This window comes from Schistocerca americana, chromosome 5 (genome assembly GCF_021461395.2).
Source record: "Schistocerca americana isolate TAMUIC-IGC-003095 chromosome 5, iqSchAmer2.1, whole genome shotgun sequence".
Lineage (NCBI taxonomy): Eukaryota > Metazoa > Arthropoda > Insecta > Orthoptera > Acrididae > Schistocerca > Schistocerca americana.
In genome coordinates, this window is record NC_060123.1 from 472291076 (window position 1) to 472318693 (window position 27618).

Sequence of the window (27618 nt, forward strand, 5' to 3'; positions counted from 1 at the left end):
CCCATGCTCCATGCATGAATGGAATGGGTAAAATCCTAATAACTGGTACAATAGGATGTAGCCTCTGCCATGCACTGCACAGTGGTTTGCAGAGTATAGATGTACATGTAGAGCACTTTCGTTACATTGCTGGTGGCTTGCAGATTTTTGTATTAAAATGTGTAGTAAACGGAAAACTTGGATACTCTGATAATTCTTAGAATATTGAATAATGCTCTGCACATTAAATTGTGCCACAGTGTAAAACAATTATTTGTCTTAATTTAAAAAAAAAATGAGTTCAAACATACAGTCCTGCATTTAAGGATTGATTTTTTTCCCCAAACAAATCATAAAAGTTTTGTTTGTTAACAAAGCAAGACATTTGAAGTAGGAAAAAGGGAAAGTCAAGCATTGGAGGGCCAGGATGGAGTAACAAAACCACGAAAACAATAAAGCGCTACTCACCACAGAGAGAAGGTGCTGAGCATAGACAGGCACATTGAAAAGGAATGCTAGAAATAATCAGCTTTTGGGTTAACTCCTTCACAGAAGCAGAAAACACACACACACACACACGCACAGTCAGTCACTACTGTATCCAGGTACTAAAGCACAATTGCAACTGTGTCTGAGGTAGCCAACAACACAATGTGCTTCACTTTGCAACATATCCCCCCACCCCCGCCCCCGGTAACAACCTTTGCTGCTCCCTGTCTTCCACCTACCTATCCCCTTTCCTGCTCTTACTCTAGTACTACATCCCTCATCCCTACCCATGCCTCTTCCATACCCCCACTACCCACTCCAACTAGATTTGCTGCTCACCACAAGTGCATTTGCAATCGGACCTTAGTGTCTAGAGATGACAATGGCAGAGAGAGAGAGAGAGAGAGAGAGAGAGAGAGAGAGAGAGAGAGAGAGAGAGAGAGAGAGAAAGTGGGGGGAGGGGGGAGGCAGGGAGGGAGAGAGGGAGGTTGGGCTTGTGAGAATCTGATGAAGGAAGTAGTCTGAAAGCGGAATATTTCTAGCATTCCTTTTCACTATGTCTGTCTGTGACTTAACATTACCTCTATGCAGTGAGTAGCACCTCAGCCTTCCCATACTGTACTAAGGAAAAGCGATGTACACAAGCTTTTGAAGGACACATTCTAAACAAGCACCTTGCTAGTACAGTCCCTAATCACTCACCAATCATCATTCGAGAGGCATCAAATTATCTACACTGTTGAAATTTTCATGAATTTTCCCAATGGAGTAGCATTCCAGTTAATTTTTCAATATAAACTTTCTGAATGATTCTCAAGAGAAAAGAATGTTATAGGACTCACTAGAAATCTTACAGTCTGGCACAGACAATGTAATTCCCAACTAAAGTTCACACAAGTAGCAGCATGATCATACTCAAACTCCTTAATTGCTCTCTAGTTGATGAGCACAATATGGGAAAAATTAGTAATGGCCTGTCAGAAAACGAAGCACAGAAAGTAATACAGAAAGCAATCAGGTACAAAACAAAAGATGTGGAGACCTGAATTCATTTACAAATTTAGATATTTAAAGCCAATCTAAATGGTCAAATTTGGCAAGATGACCATGACACAGACAACCAGAGCAAATAAATATAATATCTTTTTTCGGATTTCTGTCAAATTCTTTGACAGCCCTTTCCCCACAAAATTTGCATGCAGATATGCTGCACTAATAAAGAACTAGTTTGGATGGCTAAGGTCATTACAACATCTCTTAGATATGAAGGACAGCCAGAGCCCAGTTATTCAATTTCACAACAGACAATACTCCAAAGTACTGAAGCATATCAACAGATGTACTAAAGTAATGCATGTCACCAAAAGAATAGAAAGCTATCAGAACAAAATTAAAACAATATGGTCTAGTGTTAAAGGTATCAGGTTAGAATGTGGGTATTCTGCGTATTATACCTCTCTTGAGAATGAAACTTAGTGATCCACCAGAGTTGTGCTAAATATTTAATGATCACTTCTAGTCAATTGTCAGCAAGTTAAATCAAAATTTTAGTGGTACAAATATATATACAGAACTCTCAAAATCCAACATTTCACGACAACTATCACATGTAGAAAAAGGAAACTAGCAAAGATGAAAATGAATCAATATCCGCCTTTTGGTGAGTCATCTCCTTTATTCCAAAATAATTCAGAATTTTCAACCAAAACTTTCCGTACATCAATATCAAATAAGATAATGAAGATCAGTGCACCATACATTAGTTCTGTAACCAGTCACCAGTGCAATACGTCTTTCAGATGTGGTCAGTGAAACCACTTTGTAAAAAGAGGGAAAGAGGTAATTCAGATATTTACCAGTCATTTTCTTTTGTTGATAGTGTTTTCAAAAGCTTTTGGCAAAGTAATGTATGAGAGAGTAGTGGCACACCTCGGTTAACAAAATAGGGTGTCAGATACAGGAATGGAGTATCCACAGAAAATGCAGTATATTCCTTTGTGTGTTAGATGTTAGTGTGGCAAAATGATACTGTGAGAACAGTAGGTATTTTCTCCAATTTAACAAAAGCATTTGAGGATGCGGACAATGGAATACTTTTGGCACAAGTTGGAACATTATGGGATTAGGACGAAAGTTCAACAGTGGTTCACTTCATACCTGCACAGTAGGAAGCAGATGGTTGTCCTCCTATTTCAACCCACAGGGAAGACATACGAATATGACTTGAGTCACATGAAGTGGGAGGGTACTACAAGGTTCTGTTCTGGGTCCATTGCTTTTCTTGATATACATCAATGATATGCCACTAAATATGATAGATGGGGGAAAAAACCTCTTGGCAGATTGAAACATGTGGAACATAATGTAAATGATGTAGCTAATATGGTAGTAGGTATCAGATGACTTTCAGAGAACAGATTGACACTTAACTGCAACAAGGCACTGAACTTTTGTAGACACGAAATTTTACTGTCCAGACCTGGTCAAACAGTCAGTGAAGTCAATCATACACGCTGCTATTCAGTGAGCAGTTGCCTTTACTCCTTAAATTATTCATACTCCATGAAGACTTTGCATTACCACATTTCTTGGAAGTATCACATTCAAGACCTTGGTGCATAAATTGGTTGCTACTTCCTTCATTATAAGAATAGCTGCCACACTCTCTCGACAATGAGACATGAAGGCTTGATACTTTGCTTAGTTTCACTCTTTTACCGCATATGGTGTTAATGTTATGAGACAACTCTCTGAAAAGGACAGGCAGGCTGATCTGCAATGCCAATTTGCAAACTTCACACAGCTCATAGTTTGGTGTGTTTGTATTCTTACTCCACCATCCCAAACATATATTCTCTCATAGGTTTTGTTGTTGACAGTATTGACTCACTGAGAAGAAACTGTGGTATTTATTCTGTGAATACTAGATAGATAACTGACATGAACACAGATGTCATTCTTAAGCGCTACACAGAAAGGTGTGCACCATTTAGAAACTTTGATTTTCAGTAGGTACAAAGAAGAACTGAAAAAAATTGGAGTAATAAATCACAAATATTCAAATCTAAATTGAAAAGTTTTACTACGGGAGACACCCCCTATTCTGTGGAGGAGTTCCTTAGAGTAGTTTAGAACTTCTCTCTGGAATGTGCTATTTATGTTATTTACTTGCCACACACGCACGCACACACACACACACACACACACACTTTTTTCTGGATTTTATTAATTTTGTTATTAGGTGAGCAGCACTCTACTTTATTATAATACTGTTGTTATAGCTAAGGACAGACTCGTATACATCAATGTTTCACATGCTTCTACATCTGTGAACATTAAACAATGGGAAGTACAGGATGGAATAATGAGAATATTATGAAATGGATAGACTGCTATTTACCATATAGAGGAGACACTGAGTCGCAGACAGGCAGAATGGAAATAAGTGCTGTACATTTAGGCTTTCAGCCAAGAGGCCTCTTGCTAAATTAGAACACACACACACACACACACACACACACACACACACACACACACACACACAGACAGACAGACAGACTACATGTACACGAGGCTGGACTGTGGACTGCAACAGCACCTCATGGGAGTAACAATAGAGGTGTGGGGGTAAGAAGGAGACTGGGGTTGGGAGGGGGAGGGATAACAGAGTGAGGGGGGGGGGGGAGGGGAGGGAAGGTGTAGTGGTGCTTGTGAAAGTATGAAGGGACATGATGGTAACAGGGCATGGCTGATAGGTGTAGTTGGGAGGTGAGAGGGAGGAAGGGAAGGGAAGGAGAATGGAGGAGGAACAAACTAGAGAAAGGGAAAAAAGAATGTAGGGTGTGTTGGTGGAATGGACGGCCGTGTAGTGCTGGAGTGGGAGCAGGGACGGGGATAGGTAGGTGAAAGACAGGGACTAGTGAAGATTGAGGATAAGGAGATTACAGGAATGTAGGATATAACACAGGGAGAGTTCCCACATGCGCAATTCAGAACAGCTGGTGTTGGCAGGAAGGACCCAGATCGTACAGGCCAAGAAGCAGTCATTAAAATGAAGAACATTATGTTGGGCGGCATGCTCACCAACTAGGTAGTGCAGCTGTGCCTTAGCCATAATTTGTCGGTGGCCATTCACGTTGACAGACAGCTGGTTGACCGTCATGCCCACGTAGAACGAAGCACAGTGGTTGCAGCTTAGCTTGTAGATCACATGACTGGTTTTACAGGTAGCCCTGCCTTTGATGGGATAGTTGATGATTTTGACAGGACTGCAGTAGGTGGTGGTGGGAGGATGTAAGGGACAGGTCTTGCGTTCAGGTCTATTGCATGTATATGAGCCATGAGGCAAGGGGTTGGAAGCAGAAGAGAAGTAGGGATGGACAAGTATATTGTGTAGATACAGTGGGTGGCATAATACTATGGTGGGAGGGGTGGGAAGGATAGTGGGCCGGATATTAATCATTTCGGGGCATGATGAGAGGTAGTTGAAACACTGGCGGAGAATGTGATTCATGAGCTCCAGTCCCAGGTAGTACCAAGTTACAAGGGGAATGCTCCTCTGTGACCTGATGGTGGGTATGTGGGAGATGGCAGGTGACTGGATAGATAAGGCACAGGAGACCAGTTTCTGTACAATGCTGAGAGGGTAATTTCGGTGAAGGCCTCAGTGAGACTCTCTGATGTATTTTGGGAGGGACTGCTTATCACTACAGATGCAATGGCCACAGGTGGCTAGGCTGTAAGGGACTTCTTGGTACACAATGGGTGACAGCTGTCGAAATGGCGGTGTTGCTGCTGGTTGATATGGATGGAGGCCATCCTTGAGATGGATATCAACATTGAGAATGGTGGCTTGTTGAGTTGAGGAGGATCAGGTGAAGCAAATGGAGGAGGCGGTGTTGAGGTTCTGGAGATGTGGATATGGTGTCCTCATCCTCGGTCCAGAGCACAAAGATGTTATCAGTGAATGTGAACCAGGTGAGCTATTTGGGACTCTGGGGGGGTCAGGAGGATCCTCTAGATGGCTCGTGAATAGATCGGCATAGGATGGTGCAATGCTAGTGCCTATTGCTGTATCATGAGTTGGTTCGTAGGTTATGCCTTCAAAAGAGAAGTAATTGTGGGTGAGGTCCTGGTGACCAGGAAGGAGATTGTAAGTCTGAAGTGAGTCGGGTGTCGGGAAAGGTATATAGGATGTTAAGATTGGAGGCTCTTGTAAAGGTAGTGAACAGAGGCAGTCCAAGGCAGGAGTACATGAAAAGTGCTAGTCCAAGACTAGGGGTGTTTTGCATGCAGCTCTAGTTGCTGGAGGGCAAGAGTTTCAATGTGAGAGATAGAATGGTGGAATTTGGGATTGCATAGAAACACTGTATTAGCCAATGATGTATTTCACACCAATTCTTTGTGAAGTAGTTGAGCAATAATGAAACAGTAATCTGAACGTAATAAAGATATTCCCCTGCCAGTGATGGACCTTGGACAGATAGCAGACAAAGAAGGAATCTGACAGTTGATTTGATTTAACCAGGGAGACAAAATAGCAGCAGCCTTAGCCCCTTGTTGCCCCACCCCAAAACTAGGCAGTATTTCTCCCTGCCATTCTAGAAAACCTAACTAGCACCTTTAAGAGTAGTAAGAGTTCCTATACTAGATCTACATTCATCACAATCTTTTCTGGAATAAATGGCCCAAATATTTTGTGTCTTTCGGCCTCCAGTGCTCTGCATTAGAAGATTGAATGTAGAGTGGTTTAATCCCTTGTACCACACAGTCTGCACTCAGGGAGTTCTTTCTCTATTTCCATTGGGTGCAGGTGTTTCCTGAAGTTCCCATTGCCACTCATTAGACCTACCATGACTTTAATCTGCCTCATGTACAAGTCCAAGATAACAGAACTTCTCTCAAAACATGGTTTCAGCATAATAAATTTGATACACTTTTCTTTTTGGGTTTTAATACAGTTTTCTATGTGCTGCCCCCTGATCCAGCAACGCAGTTTAGATTTTACCACTGCTTTAGCTAAGACAGGTTTCGGTCCAACAAATGGAGTCATTGCCCCTGCCCGGTATAGCCTATCAGCTTGTTTGTCACCACTAATTTCTGCATGAACAGGACCTTGTAGCACATTTACCCTGTTGCATCCCCCTAACCCCACAAGAGATTTGTCCTGCATGATCTTAGAGCCGATAAGAGATTTCAGAGCTGCTTGGGGTGCCTGAAAGAATGTAGTTGCTACAGTCCTTGTAATACCTACCAGATTCTCCTCCATGCATATTTTGATAGTGAAAAATCTCTACCTGGAATACTACAGATACCTAGAGATATTATGCTCTCCCATTGAGGCTGCACCCCATATATCCTGGCCCCAACACTTTCATCTGTTTTTGACCTGTCAGCTGAAAGGTATTGTGGGTCTTTCTTCCACTGTTTCTTGCTTCCTATGATTTATTGAAACCTGACAGTTACAAATTATAAAGTAGCAAAAAACAGTTGAGATATACATCACATACTGTGCAGTATCTATGCAGGTGATGAATGAGCCACAAATAACTATACTGTGGTTAGACAAAAATCTACCTACCATGTAGCAGTAGCAGAAGAGTGAAATACCAACAAAGGACTAAAAGTGCTAGCTTTTAGGAATAGAGATGATTCCTAGCAAGAGTTAGGAATGAGTTGGAGAAAAAGAGACTGGTTAGTATTAAGTAGAAATACTGGAAGAGGTAAACGTAATCACTCACACCACAATGAAGATGTTTAACGATTGATGCTCACACAAACAAAACTGACAACATTACTGAGCATTTTGACAATGTCTTTCTTCAGAGACAACTAATAAAACATACATAAATTTGTGGGTGTCATATAAGGCTTCACTGTTCCACCTGACAACACAGTCCCAGCACTGCAGCTCTAATGGCTTAACATCTTGCACAGAGTCGAGTTAGTGAGAAGAGAAAGGAGGTGAGGAGGGGGCCAGATGGATGGAGAAAGGGTAACAGGGCTAACAGGGAGGAGCAGCAATAGAATGGAATAAGAATGTGGCACTGGTGAGGTTACCTTGATGTAAGCACAGGTTCCTGTGAGGAGGGTGTAATGGATCTGGGAGATGTGTAATTTTCTACTGGATTTGTCGATACCACATCTAATGAGGGAAGTTGTAAATGTTTTCTTATATTTTTGTTCAAATGGTTCAAATGGCTCTGAGCACTATGGGACTTAACAGCTGTGGTCATCAGTCCCCTAGAACTTAGAACTACTTAAACCTAGCTAACCTAAGGACATCACACACATCCATGCCCGAGGCAGGATTCGAACCTGCGACCGTAGCAGTCGCGCGGTTCCGGACTGCGCGCCTAGAACCGAGAGACCACCGCGGCCAGCTTATATTTTTGTTAGAATATTTTTTTTTTTGTGAATTGTAATTTGCCTTATTTTATGCTAATTTGCTTATATGTTTGAGAGTGACAGCATATTGATTAATGTTAGTAGATGTGACGAACAATATCAAACAGACTGGTTACAAGTGGAAGCTGGTGTGTTGTGTGAAATGTCTTTGACGCTGGAGTCATCTTTGACCGTAGTCAATCGGCAGTGAACTCTCGGTGTGTGTGACACTGGAACAATGTGCAGGTCACCGTTATATTAATTTGCTAGTTAACAGGAAAAATTAATTCTGTTACTACCTTTTTTATGTAAACATCAAGAAGGAACCACATTCGAAGAAATGGCATTTGAAGCACCAAAAATGAGGCAAACGCATTGAACCAGATCATTTCTGCAGCCGACGAAACAGCATTGTGGAATCATACCTTCAATAGATGACTGAAGCCAACACAAAGAGACAAATATCATCTTGTAAACATTTCACGGAAAAGCGAGTACTGTCACGAAATATGCTAAATTCGAGTATATAAAAATAGTGAGCATATTTCAACTGGAAGGGGAAGATAAAATAAGACAGAAATGCTGCAGAGAAGAAAGTGTGGTTGTAAACTGAAAGGATGAAGTGCAGGTGGGTTGAGAAAAACCCTGTTTTTTAAAAAACTGTACTGGGTTAAATTGGATTTTTATGGGTTTTATTAGTTTTTGCAATTTTATCATATTGACAATTAAAAAGTTCAATTCAAATTCTTGTGATTAATTTATTCAAAACACTAACCCATTCTTACAACTACTTCCCTACTGGAAAAAACTGACAAACTGAAAAGGCAAAATCTGGTAAATTAAATTTTATTGTGTTGGCAGCCAGAGGCTATCACAGTTATTGCAATCCTTTGTTCGAGCACTTGTGAAACTGTGGAGAAGTCTCTGCTAACATAACTGAAATCTTGGATAATATTATAATTTATAAAGTTGCCACTCATCTTCTGCAACAACTCTCACAGGTTTGCAGTCATGGACCTTTTTCGAGCACACCATCCAAATATTGCATTATCTGTCTAACTATGGATCAATTTTTAAGAAAGTCCTGACATGGAACACTATAAGAATGTAATAAGAAAACGAAAGGAACACACACAATAATCCTTTCGATATCATGCCAATATGTTAGATCCAACATTCTGAAGGAGAAGGTTAACAGCTGAAAAAGAAGAAACTGCAAAAAACTGGCTCACAGATATGCATCCTGAGTGTATTGCAAGTGTTATGTCTTTTAGGATTGCCGATTGATTTTGATACAAAAAACAAAAAAAGAAAACTGCCAACAAGATTTATTACTTTGGTGAAAAGCCTCATTTCTTGCCCTGGAAGCACAGCATTCATTGAGAGAATCTTGTTTGGCCAAAATTAAGAAATGATTTAGGAGAGCTGAGAACCAGTTAAGATCTGTGAATTTCTGCTTACTCCCAAACAGGAACAAACTGTACTTTACAGTCATTACAATTCTACAAAAAAATTTTCTGGAAGTGCAAAAGTTATTTAACTGTGTTTCTTACACTGTAAGAGAAATTAAGACACAATATTAATAAAATAAATTCTTACAACAGTAAATAGTTGCCTTCAATAAAAATGATGGCTCCTTGTAATTTGTGTAAGGACATAAGGCTAACTATGTAAAATTTTGTATGTTCATTAAATTTTCATAAATATAAGTCGGGTTAAATTACAATAGCCCTGGTGTGGTTGTGTAAGGGGGAGTGGGGTGTCATGAGGGGAGGGGGGCCAATTTAGGTTACCAAGGTGTGGCAGGGTGGGAGTAGGGGAGGATACGGCAGAAAAGTGTTTCCACTGTATGGGTCAGGAGAGGTGCGGATCGATCTTCGAATACACCAGCTGGAACTAAAGGTACAGCCTTTGCAAACGACTGAGAGTTCTGTGGAACTGAGATTTGGTGGTGGTGGTTGTTGGGATGTTTAAGGGGGACTAAACAGCTAAGGTCATCAGTCCCCCATTCCAAAAACAAGCGAGACAAAGCCGCAGAGTAGATAAAACCCCAAGGGGAAGGAGACTCCCCCCCAGGTGCTAAAGAACACAAATTAGGCAACAAACACTACAGAAAAGAAGAGTACAGACGAACACCAGACAGAAAGAAAGAGAAGAAAAGAAGATGGCCGGAGACTGGTTGACTGACCATGACAACAAAAAAGGGAAAGAGTCAACCATCCGACGACACACCAAAACAGCAACAAATATGGAGAGACGCGAGGACAAAAGACACAGAAATGGAAAGGTGCAGGACCCCCGTAAATGGATCCATAAAAAGGACTAGCACGGATAAAATGTAAAACACTGTCAGCCATGGAGGCATTGTCACATAAAACCAAAGGCAAAGTGCCCGGAAGATTAAAAGACTGCCGGAGGGGGCGCAGTCGGGGACACTCTAACAAGATGTGGGCGACCGTCAGCCGGGACCCACACCTACACAGGGGGGGATCCTCCTGACGCAAAAGATGGCCGTGCGTCAGGTATGTATGGCCGATGCGCAGCCGACACAGGATAACAGAGTCCCTGCGAGAAGACCGCAGGGAGGAGCGCCACACATCGGTCGTCTCCTTGACAGCCCGCAGTTTATTAGGCGCCGTCATGCCTTGCCACTCAGCAGACCACACCCCAAGCACCTTACGGCGCAACACCAGCTGCTGATCGCGAGCTGTGAGGCCGATCTCCAAAGCTGGGGCGTCGATCGCCCCTTTGGCCAGCCTGTCAACACGTTCGTTCCCCGGGATGCCAACATGACCTGGCGTCCAAACCAAGACCACCGAACGACCAGAACGGGCAATGGCGGAAACAGACTCATGAATAGAGGACACCAGAGGAGAAGAGGGATAGCAGCGGTCGATGGCCTGAAGGCTGCTCAGGGAGTCACTGCAGATGACGATGGACCTACCTGAGCAGAAACGCATATGCTCAAGAGCGCGTAAGATGGCCACCAGCTCTGCAGTAAAAATACTGCAGCCAGCCGGCAAGGAGCGTTGCTCAACATGGGCAGCATGAGCAAAGGCATAGGCAGTGCGACCATCAACCAGGGAACCATCAGTGTAGACAGGCTCACAGCCTGGAAATGAGGCGAGGAGCGCAAGAAAACGGCGACGGAGGGCCACAGGCGCAACCGAGTCCTTGGGTCCCTGCGTCAAGTCCAGACGGACGGACGGCCGGGGTAAACACCAGGGAGGCGTAGGTGCACGGACCCGGAAGGGAGGCAGAAGAGGGAATGACCCCAGTTCCGACAGCAGGGACCGGACGCGGACAGCTACGGAAAGCCCAGACCTAGGTCGCCGTTCGGGCAGATGGAGGACCACGGCAGGGAAAAGCAGGCGACGATTGGGATGGCCTGGCGAGCAATGCACGTGGACAGCATAGTCGGCGAGCAGACGATGGCGGCGAATCCGCAGCGGGGGAACCCCGGCCTCCACCAGTAGACTATCCACGGGGCTAGTGTGAAAAGCGACAGTGGCAAGCCGAACCCCACAGTGGTGTATGGGGTCTAACAACTTCAACACTGAGGGTGACGCAGACCCATAGGCCGGGCTCCCATAATTAAGCCGGGACTGCACAAGGGCTCTGTACAATCGCAGCAGCGTGCAGCGATCTGCACCCCAAGACGTGTGGCTAAGGCAGCGGAGGGCGTTGAGGTGCCGCCAGCATTTTTGCTTCAGCTGAGTAACATGAGGAACCCATGTGAGCCGGGCATCAAACACGAGTCCCAAGAAGCGGCAAGTGTCCACCACTTCAAGCAGGTGGCCGTCGAGGTAAAGTGCAGGATGAGGGTGGACCGTCCGACGCCTGCAGAAGTGCGTAACTCGAGTCTTGGGTGCAGAGAACTGAAAACCATGAGTCAGAGCCCATGATGCTGCCTTGCGAACGGCGACTTGCAGCCTGCGTTCGGCGACTCCCGTAGTCGTGGAGCTAAATGAGATGCAGAAGTCGTCGGCATACAAAGAAGGAGACACCGACGACCCCACTGCTGCAGCCAGACCATTAATGGCCACTAGAAATAAGGAGACGCTCAACACCGAGCCCTGCGGGACCCCATTTTCCTGTATATAAGAGGAACTAGAGGTGGCACCGACTTACACCCGGAAAGAGCGGCGCAATAAAAAGCTTTGAAGAAAAGCCGGGAGATGACCACGAAGACCCCACTCATGCAACGTGGCGAGGATGTGATGCCTCCATGTGGTGTCATACGCCTTCCGCAGATCGAAAAATACAGCAACGAGGTGCTGACGTCGAGCAAAGGCCGTACGGACAGCAGATTCCAGCCGCACCAAATTGTCCACTGCAGACCGGCCCCGACGGAAGCCACCCTGGGATGGAGCGAGGAGACCGCGTGACTCAAGGACCCAACACAAACGCCGCCCCACCATACGTGCGAGCAATTTGCACAAAACGTTGGTGAGGGTAATGGGACGATAGCTGTCCACCGCCAGTGGGTCCGCACCGGGCTTCAAGATGGGGACAATAACACCCTCTCGCCATTGCAACGGGAACACACCTTCGCTCCAAATGCGATTAAATATCCCGAGAATGTGTCTCTGGCAGTCCCTGGAGAGATGCTTCAGCATCTGCGCGTGGATGCAGTCTGGGCCTGGTGCTGTATCAGGGCAATCGGCGAGGGCAGCGAGGAATTCCCTCTCGCTGAAAGGAGCATTGTATGTTTCAGAACGACGCGTGTGGAACGATAATGGCGTCTGCTCGGCCCGCTCCTTGAGAGAGCGAAAGGCGGAGGGATAAGTTGCAGCCGCAGAGCTCTCAGCAAAGTGCGCAGCAAGGTGTTCAGCAATGGCGGCAGCGTCCGTGCAGACAGCGCCGGCCAGGGAGATCCCAGGGACACCCGTAGGGGTCTGGGATCCATAAATCCGCCGGATCCGGGACCACACGAGCGAGGAGGAGACACGGGAGCCCAGGGATGAGACGTACGTCTCCCAGCACTCCTGCTTACGCCGTGCAATAAGACAACGGGCGAAGGCACGGAGCCTCTTAAAGGCAATGAGGGTCTCCAGAGACGGGTGCCGCCTATGACGCTGGAGAGCCCGCCTACGGTCGCGAATAGCCTCAGCAATCTCCGGCGACCACCAGGGGACAGCCTTCCGCCGAGGGAGCCCAGAAGAACGGGGGATGGCAACCTCGGCCGCTGAAATGATGGACGTGGTTAAAACACGGACCACCTCGTCAATGTCACCCTGTGGGGGAGACTCAATGGTTGCAGCGGAAGTAAAAGCCGGCCAGTCAGCCCTGTGGAGAGCCCAGCGGGGCAGGCGCCCAGAAGAATGACACTGGGGCAGTGACAAATGGATGGGAAAATGGTCACTACCACACAGGTCAGGATGCACCCTCCAGTGGAGGGATGGGACAAGTCCAGGGCTGCAAATAGAGAGATCGATGGCCGAGAACGAGCCATGGGCCACACTGAAATGCGTGGGAGCACCGGTGTTCAAGAGGCTAAGGTTGAGCTGAGCCAACACATGCTCCACGGCCCGACCGCGTTCATCGGAGACAGTCCCACCCCATAGAGGGTTGTGGGCATTGAAATCGCCCAGCAGCAAAAAAGGTGGCGGCAGTTGGGGTATCAGAGCAGCCAGGACATGCTGTGCGACAGCATCATCAGGTGGAAGGTAAATACTGCAGACGGTAATAGCCTGTGGCGTCCACACCCGAACAGCGACAGCCTCTAAAGCTGTTTGTAGAGGTATAAACTCGCTGTGAAGAGAGTTAAGGACATATATGCAGACGCCACCAGACACCCTTTCATAAGCTGCCCGGTTCTTAAAATAACCCGGATAGCCACGGAGGGCGGGGGTACGCATTGCTGGAAACCAAGTTTCCTGCAGAGCAATGCAAAGGAAAGGATGAAGGCTGATAAGTTGGCGGAGCTCAGCGAGATGGTGGAAGAAACCGCTGCAGTTCCACTGGAGGATGGTATTAGCCATGGATGGGAAAGGCGTGAAGGGACTGGGGAGGCAGATTACGCCTCCGGGGCCCCTGCTGCTACTGAGTCACCACCTGGACAACAGCCATCTATTGCGTCCGAGGGACTGGCGAGATCCAGGTCCTCAGCGGACGCCAGAATCTCCACCTCATCTTCGGACGCAGAGGGAGAAGGTTGCGGAGGGACAGGTGCCACCGCAATTTCAGGATGCTTGGGAGCCTTTTTCTTCGACTGCTTTGCGCGCTGTGCCTTAGGTGGGTCTGGCTGGGAGGGCCTCACTGGGTCAGTCTCAGGGACTGAAGACGACCGTGACGCCCTACGACCAGCGACCGGTGGTTGTTTGACAAACTTGCGGGCGTCCGCTTTGGCACTGGGCAAAGCCTGGGATGGGAGGGCCCCAAGGGACCCCTTCCGAGCGAGAGGAGCCGAAGAAGGCTCACGCTTCTCCGGCTGTGAAGGGGGAACAGATGTCCCCGGTGGTTGGGGTGGTGTCGCTCCTGAAGGAGATGGAGCAGGAGCAACAGGGAGTGAAGTGCCCCCCGCAACCAAGGGGGCCGGTGAATTCTGGCAGAGCTGAGAGCGAACTCGTGTTGCAGCAGCGGCATAGGTAGACGTCATGGGCACTGGATGTAGCCGCTCATATTTCCGCCTTGCCTCGGTGTAGGTCAGGCGGTCCAGGGTCTTATATTCCATTATCTTCCTTTCCTTCTGGAAGATCCGACAGTCCGGTGAGCAGGGGGAATGGTGCTCTCCACAGTTAACACAGATGGGAGGCGGAGCACATGGAGTATCAGGATGCAAAGGACGTCCGCAATCCCGACACGTGATGCTGGAAGTACAGCGAGATGACATGTGCCCGAACTTCCAGCATTTAAAACACCGCATCGGAGGAGGGATATATGGTTTCACATCACAACGGTAAACCATCACCTTAACCTTTTCGGGTAAGACATCACCCTCAAAGGCCAAGATGAAGGCACCGGTGGCGACCTGATTATCCCTCGGACCCCGATGGACGCGCCGGACAAAGTGAACACCTCGTCGTTCGAGGTTGGCGCGTAATTCATCGTCGGACTGCAGAAGAAGATCCCTGTGGAATATAATACCCTGGACCATGTTGAGACTCTTATGCGGCGTGATGCTAACAAAAACATCCCCCAACTTGTCACAATTGAGCAACCTCCGTGACTGGGCAGAGGATGCCGTTTTGATGAGCACAGAACCAGAGCGCATCTTGGACAAGCCCTCCACCTCCCCGAACTTGTCCTCTAAATGCTCCACAAAAAACTGGGGCTTGGTCGACATGAACGATTCTCCATCAACCCGCGTGCACACGAGGTACCGGGGTGAATATTCTCCACTGCCTTCTTTAGCAAGACGTTCCTCCCATGGAGTAGCTAGGGAGGGAAACGATCTCTGATCAAATTTCTTCCCGTTGAGGTTAGACCTCGATCGCTTAGAGACTGCTGGTGGAGGCCCACCAGCGATAGATGATGTACCACGCTTCATTGCGGGTCATCCGCCCTGATGCCACCTACTCCGACCAAGGGCCCTCCCCACAGGCGCCACCCAGCCGCAGCAATAGCCACCTGGCAGGACGGCCATTGCCGGGAGTCCTGATGCCCCAAGGAGATGGGCATCTACTCCTTGGCATACGTGGGGAGTTAACGGCGCAGGCATCAGTAGAGCGATCCCTGTGTTGTCAGGGGGCTACAACCAAGAGGGTACATGGCGGCCCCACCACAACGGACTGGCTACCGTGCTGGATGTTAGGTGACATGTGGTCCATGGGCGTCGTCAGTGCAGAAAATGGCCCTGCACAGTGCTTGGCAGAAAGTGCACGCAGGAGCGCATCCATGCCCAAGCGATGGAGAGTGGGCAAGACTGCAATGCAACGACGAATAAGATGGCGAAAGTTCTCAACACAACACGGACACAATGCACCAAGTAAGGCGCCCTTCCCCAATCGGCTCGCTCTGCGGAAAAATTTTGAGATATGGAGGTCAAACCCGACAGGGGACCATCACATAAGGCCGAAACGTTTGAGACTCCTTTTAGTCGCCTCTTACGACAGGCAGGAATACCGCGGGCCTATTCTAACCCCCGAACCCGCAGGGGGAAACTGAGATTTAGATAATGGTTAAGATATTCACCAAAAACCATTATAAGAGGAGAGTCACCAAAAATAAACTACTGGTATCACAGTACAATCCTGTTTACTCTTTCATCCTGTGTGGGACAGGTACAGATCCATTACCCCCAAATGACTTTCACTATATCGAAATCTTTACAAGTATTTTCCTTTACTATTTTCCTTTTTTGTATCAAGAGGAGCCTCTGGTTCTGAGAGATAGCAATTTTACACTTTCATACACATCTTGTCTGCTATTGCTCAGTGCGTGAATTTTTTTCACTAATAATACATTGTGTGGAGGCATTACACAAGGTTTTGAAGTATAGGCCACAAGAGGCATCTCAATTCCCATCTATAGAATTCAGAAAAGCTGGTATTGAGAGGTAACTGAAGTATGGGGGGAAACCAGATAATGTATTTCTTCCATATTTTAGACAATGGAAAATCCATGATGTAATGTAACGATATAATGAAAAGGATAGTAGCTACTCATCGTAAAGCGGAGATGCTGAGTCACAGAAAGGTGCAACAAAAAGACTGCCAGGCAAGTTAGCTTTTGACCAACAAGGCCTTTGTCAAAAATAAATGGCCTGGCTCCACCAGCCAGACACTGTGGTCATGTGTGTGGGAGTTGTATTTGCTTGAGTGTGTGCATGTGTGTATGTTGTCAATTTTTGACAAAGGCCTTGTTGGCCAAAAGCTAACTTTCCAACAGTCTTTTTGTTGTGCCTTTCTGAGACTCAGCATCTCAGTTTTATGGTGAGTAGCAGCTATTCTTTTCATTATATTGTTTTTCCATATTTTTTCACATAAAACAATAGTGGTTATAGAGAAGTTAATGAACAATTAACATATTGTCCAATTAAGGAGACATAGTACACCGAATAATGGTTCCCTTGTCATTTTACACAAATGCACCATTTCCCAGTATTACTACTCACACAATTACTTGTCAGATGCCTAACAACAACAACAACAACAACAATAGGTTTTCAGGTTTTTTGTAATAAAGTAATAGGATGCTCTGCAATCTACTTACTTTTCTTGCCTTTAGCTTTACCAATTTTTCGTTTCTTCGAAGGTCCTGGAACTCCGGAACTCCCCTCTCCGCCCTCGAGGGCACCAATGTCTCCAAATCGTGTCAGTTCATCCCCCAAGCTTCCAAGGGTGAGGATTTTGCGTCGTCTATGGCGCTCTTGTTTCGTAACAGGCAAACGAGTAAAATATTTTTCTTCATACCTACAACAAAAAAGGAAAAAAGAGCATGTATTTAGAACATTACTTCGAAAACAGACTAAATCTACATCTACATACATGCTCTGTAAGCCACCATATGGTACATGGTTGAAGGTATCTTGTGCCCCTACTAGTGATTCCCTTTTCTGATCTGGTCACAAATGGAGTGAGGCAACAATGACTATCTATATGCCTTTGTACAAGCCCTAATTTCTCTATCTTGTCTTTGCTGTTCATACGCATGATGTAAACTGGTGGCAGTAGAATCATTCTGCATACGCCAATTCACTAAACTTTCTCAATAGTGTTCCGCCAAAAGATAATCATCTTTCCTCCAGGAATTCCCATTTCAATTCCTGGAGCATTTCCATGATGACAAACAATCTTAGCTTTTCACCTTAATAATTTATTGCATAGGGCAATCTATATCACTGAGAAAATCTGCACAAAATCTAATGTTTTGTTCATGTACTTATTTTCCAAATTCCAAATGCTGTTCATACGCATGATGTAAACTGGTGGCAGTAGAATCATTCTGCATACGCCAATTCACTAAACTTTCTCAATAGTGTTCCGCCAAAAGATAATCATCTTTCCTCCAGGAATTCCCATTTCAATTCCTGGAGCATTTCCATGATGACAAACAATCTTAGCTTTTCACCTTAATAATTTATTGCATAGGGCAATCTATATCACTGAGAAAATCTGCACAAAATCTAATGTTTTGTTCATGTACTTATCTTCCAAATTCCAAATATTTTTACCTGCAGAAAAGGAAATTATATTCACAAGACGTCTAGGTTGCATTAACAAATGCAAACAGTTGTTCTCCAGAAATCAATTCCTTTTGTTAAGAAGCTCCTTAAAGCATACAGTGCATTTAAAACTAGGTGTGACATTTGATGTTTGGGTCAGCAGAGGGGATGTCATGCCATCGTGCAGGTAACAGCAATGGTGAGTTGGCTTTCCCTACAATGCCACCAGCACTTCTGTTGGTAAAGTGCCCCTGTTAACATGCCATTGATAAACATTAACATGTGGTGTCATGCAGTAGTTGCATCTATGTTCCATCATCTCTCGGTGTAGAGTGGTATTTTCTGGAGCTGAAGTGTTCTGCATTGCCAGGTATTGTGAACAACTGTTTTGTGTTGGTGTTGCATTAATAAAAAACAGTGCACCACATCTGTACATGCTAGATTCGCAATAAAAGTGGATGTTAAGGAAGACACTACCTGTGAAAATAATGTTATGCTGCAAAATATTCCTCCAAAATTGATAATAATAATGGACAAGTGCCATATCACTCTGTTGTGATGGAATAAGCTACAACAATGCAGTGGATGAAAGCAGGTATTTTGCTATGGATACAAAGAAATGTTCCACTGGATGAAGTTGAACATAGCAAGTATAAGATGAAGTTAATGGAGCTTGAAGTGCTGTACAAGCGAAAAACCCACAGTACCAGGTCAACAAACTGGCAGTTGCGAGAGAACACACACTAGACTCTCGCTAATCCGGCCCTCAGTAATCTGGTGCACATCCGAAAACACGTGCACAATGAGTTACCGTGCGCAACAACGTTTAGTTAAACAATGCTTTATATACTGTATTTGAAACTAGCTTTCTTTACAGTTCAGAATCATGTCTTTTAAAAGCAAACACTTTATGCTAGGCCTCAAGCAGAAACTCAAAATTCTAGATGAGTTAAATCAAGGTTCTTCACAGAAACCCATTGCTCCTGAGTTCAATGTTGGACGGGCAACTATTTATGACATCAAAAAGAAAGAAGATGTTATTCAACAGTACTCAATACAAATGGATAGTGATTTGGGAAAACAGAAGGTTATGCGAAAGAGTGAGAATGAAGAACTGGACATAGCTGTTTATAGATGGTTCATACAACAAAGCAATAAAGAAATTCCAGTCAGTGGCCTGGTTGTAAAGAAAAAGCAGCTGCATTTAACAAACAACTTGGTGGTAGTAAATTGTTTGCAGTGAGCGAAGGTTGGCTGCCAAATTGGAAAAAATGACACGGCATTTGGCAGCTGACAGTCACTGGGGAAAATCACTCAGCTAACGATAAAAATGCTGATGAGTTTGTAAGCAAGATACGGAAGATAACAGAGGAAGAAGATTTAACTGCTGATGCCTTGCATAATGCTGATGAAACAGGACTCTTTCACAAGATGCTTCCTTCAAAAACATTAGCTGCCAAAAACAAGAAGGAAGCTCATGGTTACAAGCAACAGAAACAGCTTGTAACATTAATAGCATGTTGTAATGCAAATGAGAGTCATAAACTACCACTTATGGTGATTGGAAAATCCCAACATCCACGTTATTTTCCTACCAGTGCAGTGTTGTGCTAAGAAGAAAGCGTGCATGGACAGACAAATATTCTCTCCGTGGTTCCCTGAAACGTTTGTACCAGCAGTGAGAAAAGAGCTAAAGAAAAACAGCTTCCACTGAAAGCTATCCTTATAATTGACATTGCTCCCAGTCATCCTTCAGATGTTTCTCTAAAGTCCAATGGTATACAAGCACTCTTTCTCTCATCCAACGCGACAGCCCTAATACAGCCTATGGACCAGGGAATTTTGGAAACAATTAAACATCATTATCGAGATTCACTTCTCGGCTCCTTGCTGAACGAAAGTGAAAACAACTCTATCGAGACTATGCTGAAGGCGTGCAAAGCAATTAACATATGTGATGACGTTTTCCAAGCAGCCGAAGCATGGGATAAATTAGAGAGCACTACCATAATGAAGAGCTTGAGAAAATTGTGGCCATCCATTGACGCCGAGTTGGATCTAGTAGTGAGTGACAGTGATGAGGCAGTCAATTCATAATTATCAATTACCTTCTAGACTGACATGTTCCACAACCTTCCAAGAGAAGAAGAAATTGATGATGAAGATGTTACTAAGTGGCTGAATGAAGAAAACTGTGATATGGAACAAATTTTAACATATGAAGAAATAACCAAAAGCGTGCAAGAAAATAATGATGAAAGAGATGAAGAAGAGGACACAGGAGGAGAGAACATGAAGATCTCTCACACTGCTGGTACTGAAGCTGCCGAAGTCTTCCTGGAGTACATTATGCAACAACGAGATACATGCACTACCAATGTAATGCTTGCAAAGCGGTTGCATGATAAAGCATGCCACCGTCGTGTATCATCATTGCGACAGTTAAAAATTAGGGATAAGTTTCATAGTGAATGATATGACTGTATAATTATGTACAGTATATTGTACACACAAGAACTAAATTTTCTTTAAAAGTTAATGTATTTTTGCATTTAATAAAGTATATCCTCTATGTTTTACAATTGTATCCTTCGGTTTAATAAAGTGCAGTACACTATATCCCCTATGTTTTCAAAATAAATAAAAAACAAAATAAATGAATGAAATAAATTTCAGACACTCAATAATCCAACACCCATATGTGACAGGAATGGCCGGATTAGCGAGAGTAGTGTAGTTCGATCAGGCTTCCTCTCTATCATGCTCATTTAAATCCGACAGAATACGCTCAAGTGAGCTACAAACACAGAAAAAAGAAGCCATATCAAGAAGATATTGAGGGGAGAGATGGATTCAAGGAGGGCTATGATGAATTTTGAATAATAAGTAACTTCTCTTGTTGCTATGTGATACTGTGCTTAGTTTGTCAAAACGCAGCAGGATTTACAAATACTCATCTCACTAACAGTCTAATGCAGTTGAAATTGTCACAGACTCCTGAAATAGTGTTTTATTAAACTATTGACTGAGGGAAATTCAGGTCAATAGTTTATGAGAAAGACCATACTCGTAAAAAAAATAAACATGTAAATTCTTCACTTTTATTGTTACAAAACACACAGCAATTCTCATTTCACAGCTATCGATGGTCCTTCAAAATTGCATTATTTCATTGAAAAAATCTGTAGATGTTTGAATATTGTGCTGCAAATGATTGTTTCACTTATTGATCATATGGCAAAATACTTTGCTGTTTGTATACAATCATTTGCCAAAATCTTGTTTTGATACCGCAAAGGGTTTATGACTATTTCTTTCCGGCATTTTTGCTGGCGCATGCGTTTGGGACAGAGCAGTTTACATACAATTCATTTTTTCAAGACTGGTGACAGATAGCAATCTCTCTCCAAGTTTAATGAATAATTCAGTATTTCATATGAAGCAAAACAAGAAATAACGTGCACCAACACAAATTCACTGCAAACTGGAGTTTCTTGCAGCAGTTTATCTATTATGAAAAGGATAGATTCGTGCTCAGTATGTAGTGGAGATGCTGAGTAGCAGACAGGCACAACAAAAAGACTGCTAAACAAATAAGCTTTTGGCCAAAAGACCTTCTTCTAAAGCAAACACAACACAACACAACACAACACAATACAATACACACACACACACACACACACACACACACACACAGTCTCTGGCTGCAGAGGCTGGACTGCAAGCAACTGTGCTTGGGAGAAGCAATCTGATTTTGGGGGTGTGGGGTGGGGAGTGAGGAGGCGGCTGGGGTGGGGATGGAAAGGGATAGCAGTTAGGAGTGGGGGAGAGTAAAGTGCTGCCTGTGGAAGCACACAGGCATTTAAGTATGTTTGCAGGTGGGGATATTCAACTGGCAAATAACTGTTAAAATTCTTGGTTAAACCTTCAGCTATCATTTATTTTTCACAATTTGCTACTAGTTTTGGTCAATGACCATTATCATGCTTAGTTGGCATAAATGGCTGGAAAGTTATACCCTAATTTGAGCGAAAATACAGTGAAACCCCACTTTTACACTTTTCAAAGGACTTCAAAAAATGGTGTAAAACACGGAAAAATGTAAAATGTGGTAAATAATGTTTTAAGCTGTAAAAGTTACGTAAAGGATACCCCTGGTACTTTATGTACGATATGTATACATAACAGACATCAAAAGACTTGTCACGGACTTGTTTATTATCCACACAACTGGCCATTAAAATTGCTACACCACGAAGATGACGTGCTAGAGACGCGAAATTTAACCGATAAAAAGAAGATGCTGTGATATGCAAATGATTAGCTTTTCAGAGCATTCATACAAGGTTGGTGTCGGTGGTGACACCTACAACGTGCTGACACGAGGAAAGTTTCCAACTGATTTCTCATACACAAACAGCAGTTGACCAGCGTTGCCTGGTGAAACATTATTGTGGTGCCTCGTGTAAGGAGGAGAAATGCGTACCATCCGTTTCTGACTTTGATAAAGGTTGGATTGTAGCCTATTGATATTGTGGTTTATCGTATCGTGACATTGCTGCTCACGTTCTCGAGATCCAATGACTGTTAGCAGAATATGGAATCGGTGGGTTCAGGAGGGTAATACGGAACGCATGATGGTCGCATCCGTGTTTGGCGACATCGTGGTGAACGCACATTGGAAGCATGTATTCGTCATCACCATACTGTCGTATCACCCGGCGTGATGGTATGGGCTGCCATTTGTTACACTTCTCGGTCACTTTGAACCCTGGACGTTACATTTCAGACGTGTTACGACCCGTGGCTCTACCCTTCATTCGATTCCTGCGGAACCCTACATTTCAGCAGGATAACGCACGACTGCATGTTGCAGGTCCTGTACGGGCCTTTCTGGGTACAGAAAATGTTCAACTGCTGCCCTGGCCAGCACATTCTCCAGATCTCTCACCAACTGAAAATGAGCAACTGGCTCTTCACAATACGCCAGTCACTGCTCCTGATGAACTGCGGTGTCGTGTTGAAGCAGCATGGGCAGCTGTACCTGTACATGCCATTGAAGCTCTGTTTGACTCAATGCCCAGGCGTATCAAGGCCAGAGGTGGTTGTTCTGGGTACTGATTTCTCAGGATCTATGCACCCAAATTGCGTGAAAATGTAATCACATGTCAGCTCTAGTATAATATATTTGTCCAATGAATACCCGTTTATCATCTGCATTTCTCTTCTTGGTGTAGCAATTTTAATGGCCAGTAGTGTAATAAAAACCGTCAATGTAACTGGAACTGATAACTGTCTGGGAAGTAGGAATGTTTGACTCAATTTCATATGCCATAATCAACGTTTTTGAAAGCCTGCAGCTGTCATTCATTATTTAAATAATGAAATACAGCACTAGTTAGGTATTTTTTTATGCTTAACATTACGCGTTTCGAGAATTTTTTCTCATTGTCAAGTGCAAATATGTACATAGTCTTTTGTGTGGGGTTTGAATATGTGTGATTCTGTGTCTCTTGCACTGTCGTCATCTTTTTGAGGTTATCAGTTACTGTGCCTCATCAGTTACGCAGAAAACCACACTCACATGCAAACTATCACTCACATTGTTTGTTTGTGTACCATCACAAAAAATATGTACGTAAATAGAGCACTTGACAATGAGAATAAATTCTCGAAACACGTTTTGCTCAGCATGAATAAAATATGTTAACCAGTGCTGTGTCTACACTAAAAACTTTGAGCAACTCAAAGTGAATGACTGCGTCAACTAGTGCTCCAAGTGGTCATACACCGACACATGCTAAATATGGTTCGACATAGGTGTCACGACAATCACAACAATCACAAAACTGGATTTGCGCAGTAGAGGCAGTTTGGAAATGGTTGTGATTGGCCATGATACCTTCATTCAGATGAACCTAGTTACTCCCATCAGCTACCACGCTAAATAGAGCTTGGCAGTGGCGGGAGACACGACACAACTTGTTCAAACTTTAACACCTTTACCGGTTCAAATCCGCTGAGTAGGGTGCCCTGGTATCAAGAAACTTAATCGCGTAATACACGTAAACACTACTGTTAACAGCGAGAAAATGTTAATTCCGGGAACATAAAAGCTAGGTTATACTGTAATTTGCTCTTTTAAGCCCACCATAGTACGTAAAAAATTTCTTACAATGATAACTGTGAATGATAATTTTTGTCAAGGCACAAAACCACATGCCACCTAGGCTTGATAATTGTCATTGACCGAAACTAGTGGTGAACTGTGCAAAATAGATGCTAGGAGCATACAGGAATGTGGTGGGGACAGGGTAGGGCAGTTGGTGTAGTTGGTAGGTTAGACGGGAGGGGGGAAAAGGCTTGGGAGATCTATTTCTGTACAAGCTTGGGAGTGTAACTGCAGCCTATGAAGGCATTTGTGACACCCTTGGGTTTATCTGTCCCTTTCCAAGGCATCCACCACCTCCCAAAGTTCCAATGTCCAGCAACAACAGACATTTCCTCTTGTGTCTCAGTACCATCCAGGACTGGAGCAACTGAATCACATTCTTCACCAGGGTTCATCTACCTGTCAGTGTGCCCTGAAATGAGGAATATCCTACTCACTTTTCTTCCCACAGTGGTAGTCTGCCAACCACCGAACCTTTACAGTAACCTCGTCCATCCCTACTCCACCCATTACCTCGTAGCTAAGGTCCCTGCTGTCCCTCCCCCTCCTCCTTACTCCCACCAACCAAGTTGCTTCTCCCATCATGCACAGTTGCTCACAGTATGGCCTTGTGACTCTATCCTTTTCATAATATTGTCATTATTCCAAGTTGGATTTTCCATTGTTTGATTATGGTCATAATTATGTCTTCCATTCCAGTCTACATGTTTGTTTTTCTGTCTGTCCTAATAATTCCAAATAGGCGTGCTCAGTGGGCAACCCTCAGTTTTTGAATGTTCTTTACATTTAAAGTTCATGAATTTCTGTCTTAAGTCATTATTGACAATACACACGATTGTAAGATTTCATTTTCGGAGCCATTGGAATTTCACTTCTGAAAAACCTATTTAATTTCACACAAGCAATCTAAGCCATTTTTCTCGTAAGTTCTTTTGCTGTCCATTCAATCGCTGTGTTCAACTGCCTTACATACAAGAACCCATCAACTGTGCCTATGGCTTCACTGTTAATGCACATAATTTTTTTTTTGTTAAGCTGGTTATTATTATACACTAAGGTGACAAAAGTCATGGGATACTTATATCTATACATACGGATGACATTGGTATTGTATACAACAAGTATAAAAGAATAGTGCATTGGTGGAGCTGTCATTTGTACTCAGGTACAGCAGTGTCGAAAGTGATTAAGGCCGCATAACAGGAATTAACTCACACTGAATGTGGGATGGTAGTTGGAGCTAAACACATGGGACATTCCATTTCAGATATCTTTATGGAATTTGAGATCCATAGTGTCAAGAGTGTACCGAGAGTAACAAATTTCAGGCATTACCTCTCACCATGGACAATGCTGTGGCTGATGGCCTGCACTTGACCAAGAACAACAGCATTTGCGTAAAGTTGTTAGCGCTAACAGATAAGCAACACTGAATGAAATAACCACAGACATCAATGCGGGCTGTACAACAAACATATCAGTTAGCACAGAGCAGCGAAATTTGGTGTCAATGGACTACAACAGCAGAAGACTGACGCAAGTACCTTTGCTAACAGCACATTGGCTGCAATGCCTCTCCTCAGCTCCTCACTATGTCAGTTGCACCCCAGTCTAGAAAGCCATGGCCTGGTAAGATGAATCCCAATTTCAGTTGGTAAGAGCTGATAATAGGGTTTGTGTGTGGTGCAGACGCCACGAAGCCATGGATGCAAGTTGTCGATAAGGCACTTTGCAAGCTGGTGATGTCTCCATAATGGCATGTGTTTATACGGAATGGACTGGGTCCTCTCGCAAAGTTAGAGTGCTTGGAAACCATTTGCAGCCATTCACGGACTTTATGTTCCCAGAGAATGATGGAATGTTTTGGCTGACAATGCGCCATGTCACCATGCTACAATTGTTTGTGACTGGTTTGAAGAACATTCTGGGCAATTCGAGCAAATTATCTGGCCACACAGACTGCCCAATATGAATCTCATAAAACATTTATGGGACAACATTTTGAGGTCAGTTTGTGCATAAAATATTGCACTGGCAATATTTTTGCAATTATGGACAGCTCCATATTTCTAAAGGGGACTTGTTGAGTCTATGCCACATCGAGCTACTGCGCTACGTTGGGCAAAAGGAGGTCTGACATCATATTAGGAGGTATCCCATGGCTTTTGTCACCTGAGTGTAGTCTTAATCTACAAGATTTTTCGGGTTTACTTTCAAGCTTGTTCTATTAAGTTCTTCCTTTCAATGCTGAAATTCATCTGCACAAGATGCGGACAGTACAATATCATCCGCAAGGTGGGTAAGGTTCAGATATGTTCCATTAATGTTTTTGTACTTCAAATCAATCCATTAAGGTTGCCAAGATGAGTTTTAGGGATATGGAATCCCTATTTGATTCCTCATTTAGTTTTGAATTTCTCATTATCTTGAAGAAGTTTAATGAAAACTGTATCACTGACATGTACAGTGAATACGGAAAGTGGGGTGCAGAGACTGGTTCCACCAACAGGATGGAGTAGTAGGGTATGTCAGCTAACTGACCATACCAGCAGCAGTTGTGTCTGAGTTGTCAGTGTGAGTAGATCGCTAATGGCAAGTGTGTGTGTGTCAGAGACCCCCCCTCAAAACTCCGATAATGGAAAATGTGTCATTTGAAGCAGTGTTATTCGATAAAATTCTGTGCATAACTGAACAAAACCACTAGAGATACTTCTGGTATAATGCGAAAGGTCTACAAAGAAAAAGACATGTTGCGTCCAATGATTTTTTTATGTGATACAATAAGCTCAAAGATCGCAAGATGGCAGTGAGGATTTTCAAGATGATGACCGCACTGGGATACCTTCAACAAGCTGAACTGATGGAAATTTGGGGAAAGTGTGTTCCTGTCTGGCAGACTGTCACAGGTCAGTTTTACACTGCAGTGCACCGCCGTTGGAAGGATCGATCCAATGTGTCTGCCCACAGATCAAAGACGATTTAGTTCTTCACGATGACAATACGCCCTCTCTCACACCACCTGATGCTGGTGAAGTTTTGCCCAAGTTCAACATGGCAGCACTGCTGCAGCCAACCTGCAACCCTGAACTAGCTCCCAGTGGCTTCTTTTTGTTCCTCTGAATCAAGAGAGACCTGAAACGGAAGGGATTCGATATGATTCCAGCAGTCCAGGCAGCTTCAACAAGGACCCTTGACAGCATTCTGTGCGAAGAGTTCCTGGGAGCTTACGAACAATGGAAAAATTGCTGCAGTGGTATGTTGATGCCCAAGGGTTATATTTTGAAGACTTTTAGTTCACTGTTCACAAATATTTAGTATATGTTTTATTCCGAGACCAGACTTGAAACTTTGTGAATACACTATGTATGTATTCTACAGTATACCAGTATAGGCTGGATCATCAATGCTTTGTTCCCAAAAGCCCATCAGTATAGATTTTGTTGAAACTGTGTCAAAACAAATCTACAAATTTGAAGGAAAGTGA

General features: G+C 44.1%; 1 protein-coding gene across 1 annotated transcript in view; it reads right to left on the reverse strand.

Moving 5' to 3' along the window:
- LOC124615382 (neuroguidin-A) overlaps positions 1 to 27618 on the reverse strand; it is a 69065-nt gene that overhangs the window by 7005 nt on the left and 34442 nt on the right. Inside the window, exon 7 of the mRNA XM_047143205.1 lies at positions 17011 to 17210. Within this exon, the coding sequence (XP_046999161.1) occupies positions 17011 to 17210 (200 nt within the window). The remainder of the gene's footprint in view (positions 1 to 17010; positions 17211 to 27618) is intronic.